This window comes from Aspergillus foveolatus (assembly GCF_047715535.1).
Source record: "Aspergillus foveolatus strain CBS 279.81 unplaced genomic scaffold BDW70scaffold_1, whole genome shotgun sequence".
NCBI lineage: Eukaryota > Fungi > Ascomycota > Eurotiomycetes > Eurotiales > Aspergillaceae > Aspergillus > Aspergillus foveolatus.
Window position 1 is genome coordinate 1,362,498 of NW_027396065.1, and position 10,929 is coordinate 1,373,426.

General features: G+C 51.0%; 3 protein-coding genes across 3 annotated transcripts; 2 read left to right on the forward strand and 1 right to left on the reverse strand.

Annotated features, from left to right (window-relative positions):
• Positions 1-271: 271 nt before the first annotated feature.
• Positions 272-1,884, reverse strand: BDW70DRAFT_6278 (uncharacterized protein). The gene is made up of 4 exons (XM_073744427.1): positions 1,632-1,884; positions 1,284-1,565; positions 1,091-1,224; positions 272-1,040 (listed from the first exon to the last, which is right to left on the reverse strand). Exons 1-4 carry the CDS (start codon positions 1,721-1,723, stop codon positions 388-390), a joined length of 1,161 nt encoding a protein of 386 aa, XP_073601406.1. The 5' UTR covers positions 1,724-1,884; the 3' UTR covers positions 272-387.
• A 3,395-nt stretch (positions 1,885-5,279) lies between these two features.
• BDW70DRAFT_6348 (putative choline transport protein) lies at positions 5,280-7,356 on the forward strand. The gene is made up of 2 exons (XM_073744433.1): positions 5,280-5,848; positions 5,903-7,356. Exons 1-2 carry the CDS (start codon positions 5,536-5,538, stop codon positions 7,144-7,146), a joined length of 1,557 nt encoding a protein of 518 aa, XP_073601407.1. The 5' UTR covers positions 5,280-5,535; the 3' UTR covers positions 7,147-7,356.
• A 147-nt stretch (positions 7,357-7,503) lies between these two features.
• Positions 7,504-10,652, forward strand: BDW70DRAFT_165640 (DEAD/DEAH box helicase; the record flags this gene model as incomplete). Its single annotated transcript, XM_073741793.1, has 2 exons — positions 7,504-7,790; positions 7,886-10,652. 2 exons carry the CDS (start codon positions 7,504-7,506, stop codon positions 10,632-10,634), a joined length of 3,036 nt encoding a protein of 1,011 aa, XP_073601408.1. The 3' UTR covers positions 10,635-10,652.
• Between the last annotated feature and the right edge of the window lie 277 nt (positions 10,653-10,929).

A 10,929-nucleotide genomic window follows, 5' to 3' on the forward strand; every position in this document is an offset into this window, starting at 1 on the left:
CATGGGCCGAGAGGCAAGAGGAATGTACAGGAGCATCACGTGCCGGCTCGGGAGATCTGCGGACAACACACCAGATTCCCGATCGAGTAGTTGCACAGCGGATTCCATGGTTGACGAAATGGAGAAAACTGGAGAATGGGACGGGATGCCGATCATCGGTGAGGCAATTTGTTGTCTGGTGGATTCGAGATTCAGCGCGACTGACTTCTAAATCGGGCCAAATAATGATAATATTGTGGTATCTGTGTACTTCCAACTCCGAAGAGATAATCTATCCAGGGAAAATCGGGTGTAGTCGTAACAACATGACAAACAAAGGAACAGGGCTCGGGGTAGTAGACAAATTATATACAGGAAAGAAGCGAAGGTTTATAGGCGTGCTTTTTTTTAAGGTTGCGGGTCGTGGAGGTGATAGTTTGCTGGTGGACGTGACTCGCGCATGACCTCAATCGTCACGTCTTGTCGGATTTGCAGAGCTCGTTCAGAGCCATCATCGCTGTGACCGCGAGAGTAGGTATGTTCCAAGCTGACCTCGGACATATCTTTTTGCGGTGTAATCACAACGCTTCGATCGTATTTGTGCATTGGGAACTCGTCGCCCGAGCGTAGGTGGGTAGTGCCAGTGCCGGTCCCGTAGTTCTTAAGACCGGAAGGGTTGCTGTTCCAAGGGCCAGATCGGTAGCGGTTGGTACCGCGTTTCGAGCCCCCTGTCCAGCTCTTGAGGGCGGGGAAGACGTCGCGCAGAAGGGACCAGATGAGAGGCAGGTTGGTGACGAGAATGGCGACCGTGGTTTCTCGGAAATACCAGTTCATGTAGACATACGAAATCAACTCCGGGACGAGGCAGTAAACTTTAGTCAAGATGGCGGCAACAATGACAAAGACTCCCATTCCGAAGATGACGACAAGGATCAACTTCTGCTTGAGCGGGACGCGAACTTGCATTAGGAGTGGGAGTCCGATAAGAAGCATGGCGATATCAGCAGTGATAGCCACGCATCCTTGGATGATCTCGTAGTATTGAAAGGTGGAACATTGGGCTGCAGCATGGTTAGCTGCGTGGATAAGGCTGCGAGTGGGAGAGACTAACGGTTGGGAGTAGGCACTGCCCAGTAGTTTGAGAGAGGGCGGCAGATGAGGAAGAGGGATAGCTCGACTGCGACAAACCCGAGCGCAACATAGATGGCAAGGTAGTTGACCCATTTTCTTTGGGGCAATCCCTCTCTGTTCAAGAAGTTAAGTCAGATGCGAGATGCCAATAAGCCGGTGAATTGGGACCATACGTGATACGGGCGTATATGATCAACATGCATGTCTTCATTGACCATATAGCGAGGACGAAGGCGTGCTCTGAGACGAACACCCATTTGCTTCCCTTGACTCTTTCGTCGTAGATTTCCGGCGTGAGGTTATCAATGTCCTCTTGTGTCATGAGATTCGACCCTCCACCCGAGGCAACCTCATTAAGCGCAACGCATAAGATCGTGTACCATATGACCGCGAAGACCATAACATAGTCATCCCATTGAAGGTTCTGGATACCGAGTCGACGTATACGGGCTATACTGGCGGGGTGTTAGTTCACTCCAGCGCACAGCAACATTCGAGTGCAGCAGGCCAGGAACACCTACAATCGCAGTACGACACCGAGCATGCCAACAGCATAGAGAGTCCATGTTTCCCGAGCAAAACTCCGGCCGAATTCGGCACCTAAGCTCGACATTTTGTCGTGGTGCAACCTGTGAGGCCAGGTCAGAGAATCAATCGAAGGGACAGCAATTCCACCAAGGGACGAGGTGACGGAGGGCTAAAGGATATATATGCAGTGATGGACGTACATGGTAGACAATCAACGCATCCGAGCGGGGTCTGCCAGATAGTACTGCTCAAAGGATCAACCGAAATCCTGGTTGCTGTGCCTGAATAACAAACAGTTCCAGTGGTTGCACACCAGATAAACAGAATAAACTGCAATGATTCCAACGCTAAAATTTGGGAAGAAGCAAAGAAGCAGATGCCGAAAAGATAACGCTTGCCGTCTGTTCCATGGCGCCGTCCGTCGCTACTGTATTCCGTATATTCTGCAGCAAGCAGCTATGCTACGCTGAGACGCACCGGCTGAGCCACAGCCTTGAGGGTGACGACCCGCGACGATTAATTTGGCAATCAGCAAATGGGATGATCTCCACGTTCCGGTCTCTGGGAATTGATGGAACTCTGGGAGGTTGCAGTGCGGACCACTGGCTGAGGATGATTCAATTAGAGGCCAGCCAGCGAAAGACATCCCACGAGGAGCCGAAGGATGCGAGGGCCACGAGGCCGAGTAAGTTGATGCCATCGCTTAATCTGGTGGAGCTCGAGGAAATGTCCCCAAAGATCCAAGGCTGGGTTTGGATCGGCTTATCAAAGCCGTCATTGGCCAAGCATGGTGGGCACGCTAACAAATCGATCTCCGGGCTCGAGCCCTTAGCTGAACCTTAACATCCTTCCACCATTCCCACTTTTGCTTGGATTGCCGCGGCCCCAAGGGCACCACAGTGGCACTGACACCGACGCTCCACAACAACATCCAGGAGCAGGTAGTGATCAGCTTTCGGGTTCGAAGCCACCTTCCATCATTCGGAATCATCACAATCAATCAGGCCGATCGCCGTGTCAAAGTGTCATCGTTCGCTAAGCCCGATGCCCTGAAGGATGACGACAGACGAGGCATGAGGACACCTTCAGGTTCGTCTTTTTAGCCATCAACGCCGGAGATTACACCAATCCGGCATCAGAAACAATGGTATTATTAACTTAATATAGAGTGCAGACGAAGAATCAACTTGAAAGCCGAATGCCGACGCCAGGTTCCAATCTCGAACTTCGCACGTTCCAGAGTGGTTTAAGCTGCGTCGTGCCTGGGCAGTTTAACTGATCCACCGCATCAAGTGGGCCGGCCGGCCAGCCATCGTGCAATGCAATGCAGTTTGCCGCCGGCCTGCGACTTCAGGCGCATGGTCTGATTGCCAGATGACCACGAACATGCAATCGATCAAATTCAGGGAATGTTGCGATGGAATCTGCAGACAAACGGATGCTTGCTTTTTCTCCCTCAAACCCCGGCCTTTCCGCGGCACGCGAGGACCACTCAGCAATCAGTCCACAGCCCTGGATTCAGGGCACGGTTTTGATTCGAGGACCAGAAGAACTTGAGAAGAACTGCCTTGGTTGCTCTCCAATTCTCAAGCCTGGAACCCAGGGTTGGACTAGTGGGGGTCTCGACCTACAGTCGAGCCCAGGATTATGCGGCGGCGATCTAACCAGCAACCACCAGCAACCACCGGCAAACTCCAGCCCCTGGCCCCGTCGATAATCTGGCCTTCAGTGCCTGTGGAAATCTAGACTCTGAAGGCGCTGGTTTTCAACTGTCGAGTTATTAAATTATAATTATTATTATATTGAGCAGGTCCGACGAGGTACTTTGGTCCGTACAAAATCACAACGTATGAGCCTGGCTAGTACTAGTGATTGTTACGTGTCCGTCCCCATCGTCAGGGCTTGGTCGGCTCCACGAGCGTCGATCCGGAATAGAGGCGAGCTGAAGTCTGCACTCCAACGGTTCAACCAGGAACCTTGATGGCTGAAAGGCTGAACGCCAATTAAGAGCGATCAAATTCTCTGGTCGACCCCATTCGCATGCCAATGCATTGTGCGTAGACTTGGTTGGCTGTCCGCATACTATCCGCATGTTATCCGCACGGCGATCTGCTCGTCTCATGTAATGTCCTCATCCCACATTTCTTTGCAATTTAAAAAAGGCTGGATACCATTAAGTCATGTTGCTGTAATCTGATCATGCCACTCAACCCTATTTTAGGCACCCATCCCAAGCTTCATCTATCCTCCATCTCCCGGTGGCTTGACTTCGGGCTCTAGAATCGGAGAATTGGCCTAGTCTGCCAGAATCAATCTAAGAAGGTTGCCCAAAAAAACTCAAATCGCCGACTAGCGCATGGAAATGCCACCTTAGAATCTTTTGCATCATGTTGCATGCGAAGTTCAGCAGTCAAATAATTCCCTCAGTTACACTAGCAGATAAAACGGAATTTGTCATTACAGATCCATTCTTATCATCTATATCAAACACAACACGAGGTCCAGCCTCTTCCAAGAACCGAGCTCGGACATAGCCGAGGTCTTTTTCTCAAAAATCACGTTAGTCTATTGCTTGCTATTCTTAATTTGAACACCTATGTCATAATTAATGGTGATTTTGTCTGGTGTCTGACGCTCTGTTCTCCATAGCATTCAGGACAAGAGTGCGCGTTGGCGGCGGTTGTGAGCCGATCGGAGTGGGCTTCCGTGAGTCCATCGTATCTCGCGTTCCTTGACCCGTCGTCTGTAGGGATAAAATAAAGTTCTTAGCAGTGTCTCGGGCGCAAACAGGATAAAAATACCTCCGGCAGGTTTGAGCCATGCGCCGCTTGTTGCAGATTCCTGGTCCTGGAAGACTACTGGGATTACTCTGAGACATGAGTCGAGATTGGGTTGGGGGCCAGGACAGGACATATGCATATGTAGACGGACTACTCTGGCGGCGGGCTCCGACGCCGGCTTCCAGAGTCCTGCACTCGCTTACTCGTACCTTACTTGTACATGGGTAGTTTGGCCCGAATCTGTGCTAGTCCTGCTAAAATTTCGCCGTAATATAATGCCATTATCATAAATTAATATCACCTGCAGGAAAGGTCTATCGTCAGCACCCCGAACATCCGTTATGCTATCTTTCCTTGCAGAACTGCACACAATTATCTAGGCCTCAGGCCTCCTCAGGTCTGGGGCCAACCTTCAGGGTCCCTCAGCCGTGAACGCCTGCCCAATGCAGTATACGGAGAAGATCTGGGGTAACCGTCTTGTGGACAGTGGTACAATAACAAGTACCCATAGATCTGCTCAGTATTCCCTCTTTACCCACGATCAAGAGGAATCTGTTATCAAATCTTTCATTGCTCAAGACCAAATGGTAAGACTCGTGGCTCTGGCATCTGCTGAAGCTCCCTCTTCAGGCTTAGCGTGTCCGATTCCTTTTCTTTACATCGACCAATGATCATTCCGCGAGGTCCCACTTAGGTCTGGGTCGCCACCATGAACAGAGTCTTTGGTGATGCTGATTGGCTGATCTGAACGGTTTTCAGCGTCCCATTTGTGGGCCAGCCGGCTCAACTCAGAACTGCAACCCGCACCGGAGCTCCCTCGCTGCATGGTAGGAGTCGTCGTCGTAAGTAGTTGTAGTAGTATAAACCCCTAACAGTCGCCTTGCTTCGATGATCGTCCTCGCTTGCTCAAACGGTGCAGGGCTTCTCCCTTTCTCCTATTGATCAGCCTTCTATTGAGGAAGCCAGGACAGTGACGCTCGCACTCGTGCATCCCATCCCTTACAGAATTTATTGATCATACCTTACGCCACCGGGAACCGACGCTTATCAGGTCCCGAACCACGTTCGTTTCTGGTCTTATTCCTTTCGATTTCGTTCGTTTCTCACCCTCGCAATAATGGCTGAGGCAGCAGAAAAGATGCCGGCAGTCGACTCAGCCAAGGAGGAACAAGGTTCTTCGATGGAAGTGCCTGTGAATGCGTCCGGCCACCGTCAAGAGCTCCAACGCAATTACGGTCTGCTGAGTATCTGCGCTCTTGCCATCACGACTGGAAACACATGGATTGCCCAGGGGGGAAGTATAGCCACTGCTCTTTCTAATGGAGGCCCGTCTGGAGTTATTTACGAATTTATCGCCGTCTCGCTCTGCTACTGGATGGTGGCCGCATCAATTGCTGAACTGGCGTCAGGAATGCCGTCTGCTGGTGGTGGTATGATTCCTCGTTCTGCAACACTCTTTTGCTTTGGCTGATTTGCTTATCTAGTCTATCACTGGGCTTCCATTACTGCCGGGAAATATGGTCGCGTCTGCGGGTTCTTCGCGGGTTGGTGGAACTGCTTGGCCTGGGTGCTTGGTGGCGCCTCCGTATCCGCCATTCTTGGCCAGCAGACGGTCTCGATGTATGCGCTGATGCACCCAGGATTCGAGATGAAGGCATGGCACGTCTTTGTCAGCTTCATTATCTGTACATGGCTCTGCTGCTCGATCGTCCTTTTTCTGAACCGGTTCCTCCCGCAGTTGAATAACCTTGGCGGATTCTTCATTCTCTCCGGTGTGCTCATCGTCATCATTGTCGCCGCCTGCATGCCCCATGTAAATGGCGTGCCGTATGCCACGAATGAGGATGTCTGGCGGACCTGGACGAACTCGACCGGATACTCTAGCAATGGCTTCGTTTTCGTTGCCGGTATGCTGAACGGTGCTTACGCTGTCGGTACACCCGACTGCTCGACCCATCTCGCCGAAGAGATTCCTAAACCCAGCAAAAACATCCCCAAGGCTGTCCTTGCTCAGATGAGCATCGGCTTCATCTCTGCTCTGCTTTACATGATCACGCTCTTTTACGCCGTCAACGATCTCGAGTCTGTTCTGGCCGCGTCTTTCCCTCTCGCTGAGCTCTACCGTCAGGCCACCGGATCCAAGGGCGGCGGTCTCGGTCTCCTGATTATCACCTTCCTCCCTACCGTCATCAACTGCGCTGGTTGCTACATCACTGCGGGCCGTACCCTCTGGTCTCTTGCCCGCGACCGAGCGACTCCCTTCCCCAACTGGACCGGCCGTATCAACTCGACTATGCACAACCCCTTCAATGCCACCCTCGTTTGCGGCGGCGTGATCACAATCCTGGCGTGTATTTACGTCGGTTCCACCACGGCCTTCAATGCTTTCGTTGGCTGCTTCGTCCAGCTCTCTTCTCTTTCATACTTCGCCGCCATCTTCCCCCATGTTCTCACTCGCCGCTCGTCCTTTGTCCGTGGCTACTTCTGGATGGGCAATATTGGATATGTCATCAATATCCTCAGCTGCATCTACATTCTCGCCTTCGTGGTTATCTTCTGTTTCCCTTTCGCTCTGCCCACCGATGCGGCTTCCATGAACTACGCTAGCTTGATGACCGGTGGTCTGACTATCTTCGTGGCCATCAACTGGTTTTTTAGAATGGGTTCATATGAGGGCCCCAAGTTTGTCCCGTTGACTGACAGGGCTCTGGCGGAGGACGCCAAATAGAAAAAGAAAACCCAAAACAAATCGGATATAAATTGCGCACGAAGAGTGGATGTACCAATAGTTACTGTACATGGCGCTTTAGATTGAAATTTTGGAATTTAGCGGGACTTAAAGAGCCTTATCATGTCAATCGTTATGATCTTGTATATATGCGATGACTATACCATCTATCTTTAATCAGCTGACTCTTAATGAGATTTTCAGGAATTATCCGGTCTCTATTTAGCAGGGAAAACCGTATGCATGGATATTGAGTCACGTGAACACGCGTTCCCATGGCGCCTGACGCGAGTTTCTTCCACTTGAACATTCGACGAGGCTTATGCTACGTCAACACCTCAAGGACCATTTCTCGTCATGGTCTTTAAGCCCTTCAAGCCGCTCTCGATAAGGAAGCCACCTCAGCCTGCCGATCCAACCCCACAACCATCCATAAAGCCTTCCGAAACCGATGACGGTCCGCCTGCAAAGCGGCCACGACTGTTTTCCCAGGATACAAGCAACACTGAGAACACGCGTACTACGTTAACGAACCAGAGGAAGCCTTTGAATCAGGTCACTAATGTTAGCGAGGCGTCTGCGCTTACTAGCGGCGGAAGTGGCAATGGAAGTGCAAATGTAGACTCATCCTTGCCTGAGGCGAGGTATTTCAACGTGCTATGGTAACCCAGAACCCTGATTTACACTATGTTTATTCCACTCCCAGGAAGTGTATGGACTAACAATTACTGGCTCATAGGCGGAAACCCACCACAAAAAAGAACAAGATTTGGGACGGTGACGGGATTGTCTCAGTGCGAGATGGATACGTCTATCTGCAGGATATCTCGGGGAGGGCTATGGGCCGGGCGATGTATGGCTCTGTCCTAAAGCCGGGCGTCATACTTTCAGTTGGAGGAAAAGAAGTTGAAATTGATACGGAGATCCCGAAGGAGGAGTATCTCTCTGGGAAGCGGTCTTTGGAGACTAAAACCGAGGCCCCGACGCCGCCATCGCTTACAAGGCCATTACCATCGAAGAAGACGTCTGTTCCCGTGCTGAAGAGCCGGGAGAAAGATATATCTCGATCCGAACTATCGGCTTCTAGTCCAGGACTGACCAAGGCCCGGATTACGGAGAGTCAGACCCCGAGCTTAGCAAGCCGAGGGTCTGTATCAGGTGCTTATAAGAGGCCGTTACTTGAGAGCACGGTTATGCCAGCTGATTCGTTAGATGAACCTACTCCCCGCCATGATCCTAAGCAGCCTGGGGCTTTGATAATGAAGCGGCCGGGTTCGGCGCCCAAGGGGAAACGGATAGTGGATGTTGTTGTGGATCCTATTTTGGCCAAACATCTCCGGCCACACCAGCGCGAGGGTGTGAAGTTCTTGTATGAGTGTGTCATGGGGATGCGATCATTCAATGGCGAAGGCGCGATTCTAGCTGACGACATGGGCTTGGGAAAGACTTTACAGACCATCACTTTGCTATGGACTCTACTAAAACAGAATCCGATTTACGAGGCTGCTCCAGTGATTAAGAAAGCTCTTATTGTTTGCCCGGTCACATTGATAAGTAACTGGAGAAGAGAATTCCGGAAATGGCTCGGAAACGAGCGGATCGGGGTCTTTGTTTTTGATGATAAGAGGAAGCGATTGACTGACTTTACAATGGGAAAGGCCTATAGCATCATGATCGTCGGCTATGAGAAATTGAGGTCTGTCCAAGAGGGGCTGGCGCGTGGTAATGGTGTCGATATCATCATTGCAGACGAAGGGCATCGATTGAAGACGCTCCAGAACAAAAGCGGGCAGGCTATCCAGTCACTAAACGCTACGAAGAGAATAATCCTCTCGGGTACACCTATCCAAAATGACTTGAAGGAATTCTTTGCCGCAGTGGATCTTGTCAATCCAGGCGTTCTGGGATCGTTCAAGTCCTTCATCAAGGAGTTCGAGGGTCCAATCGTGAGGAGTAGACAGCCTGAAGCTACCGAGAAGGACATTGAAAAGGGAGAGGCCAGAAATGAAGAGCTCCGAGAATTAACTTCTCAATTTATGCTGCGGAGAACGGCCGATCTCCTTGCAAAATACCTGCCTCCGAAGACGGAATATGTGCTTTTTTGCAAACCAACCAATACGCAGGCGAAGATATACCAGAACGTGCTTGCTTCGCCAGTCTTCCAGGGCGCCTTGGGTAATTCCGAAAGTGCTCTGCAGCTGATCACGATCCTCAAGAAACTGTGCAATAGTCCATCTCTGCTTTCACTAAAGGATGCCAACGAAAAGCCGAGCGAGACCGTCGCTGCAATCTTGTCATCCTTGCCACCTAATCTTCTGCGCCACTTCTCCCCATCATGCAGTGCTAAGATTCGCGTCCTAGACCAGCTACTCCACTACCTACGCACATCAACCTCTGAAAAGGTTGTGCTTGTCTCAAACTACACTTCAACCCTGGATCTTCTCGCCAACCTCCTAAGCTCTCTCTCGCTTCCTTTCCTCCGCCTTGACGGCTCCACTCCCGCGCAAAAGCGCCAAAGCCTCGTCGAGGACTTTAACCGCCACCCAGCGAGTACTTGCTTTGCTTTTCTCCTCTCCGCAAAGGCCGGAGGAACTGGTTTGAACTTGATTGGCGCCAGCCGGCTCGTCCTCTTTGACGTAGATTGGAACCCTGCCACGGACATTCAAGCCATGGCGCGCATTCACCGCGATGGCCAGAAGCATCACTGCCATATCTACCGTATCATTCTGCAGGGCAGTTTAGAGGAAAAGATATGGCAACGGCAGGTGACGAAGATCGGGCTTGCGGATAGCGTGATGGAGCATAAGGATAGTGTCGCGCAGTTCTCACGCGACGAACTTCGGGACCTCTTCAGGCTGGATGTGGAGAGTAAATGCCAGACGCATGATCTTCTAGCCTGCGGCTGCGGTGGGAAAGGGTATTCCACCGCTTCAGGTAATGATAATACGCCTCAACAAGAACCGGAGGGACTCGGTGAAGATGACGACGAGTCAGACATATCCTGCCTAAATTTTCCAACCCTTATGAAAGCCACTGAAGTGAACATGGAAGAACAAGAACGTCTTCTTGCAACAAGAGGCAGACGTTCGCGTGCGTCAGTATTGACGAGTAAGAACTCTAGCAGGGGCAGCACCAACAGCAGCAAGCAGAAAATTCAAGAAAGCCTCTCTCACTACGTACACATCGACCCCTCTCTTTTCATGTCATCGACATCGACATTGGAAAACTCTGGGACTGAGGGCCTTGGTCAAGTCCTGGGAGATGAGGTCTTGCGTTCTCTGTTAACAGACGAGGAGAACCGGGTGCAGTTTCTGTTCAAGAAGTCGACGGAGCCCGAGGTGAAGCAAACGCCTCTGGCGGCCGATGATGGGGCCGGGTTGGCGCCCAAGTCCACGACCGACTCGACCTCTAGATCCGAACCCGAAGATGGAGCCGGAGCTAGGGCAGGAAATGGCACGGCAGACTCACCAGTGGATTTATTGGATTAGTAGGGCTGCAAGGTTGGGGCTACCTGAATAGACGATAATATATACCTACCTCACAATTATAATTGATGACGTATTTGGCATATGACATGCGATACCTAGGATCTACTTTCTAGTTCAGAGTAAGGTATAGCAATCACCATGTCAAAGTGCATGCATTCATTTGGTATGAGTTAGGGTCTGGTTTGTAACGAGTCAAGCGGTGCCAAGACCTAACGTTTTAATGAAAATTCCGAGAGGAGCGATGGATGACGAGCAGGCGTTTCAAATCGGAACATGCAGGACTCTCTAGGATATG

What these genes read in the sequence shown, in the direction of transcription:
- BDW70DRAFT_6278 (XM_073744427.1), bottom strand. Translation starts at nt 1,723, where the DNA reads ATGTCGAGCTTAGGTGCCGAATTCGGCCGGAGTTTTGCTCGGGAAACA. An exon ending in CTCGGTGTCGTACTGCGATT is followed by an intron (nt 1,566 to 1,631) that starts GTAGGTGTTCCT and finishes ACACCCCGCCAG; the next exon opens with TATAGCCCGTATACGTCGAC. An exon ending in GGCAGTGCCTACTCCCAACC is followed by an intron (nt 1,041 to 1,090) that starts GTTAGTCTCTCC and finishes ACCATGCTGCAG; the next exon opens with CCCAATGTTCCACCTTTCAA.
- BDW70DRAFT_6348 (XM_073744433.1), top strand. Translation starts at nt 5,536, where the DNA reads ATGGCTGAGGCAGCAGAAAAGATGCCGGCAGTCGACTCAGCCAAGGAG. An exon ending in AATGCCGTCTGCTGGTGGTG is followed by an intron (nt 5,849 to 5,902) that starts GTATGATTCCTC and finishes TTGCTTATCTAG; the next exon opens with TCTATCACTGGGCTTCCATT.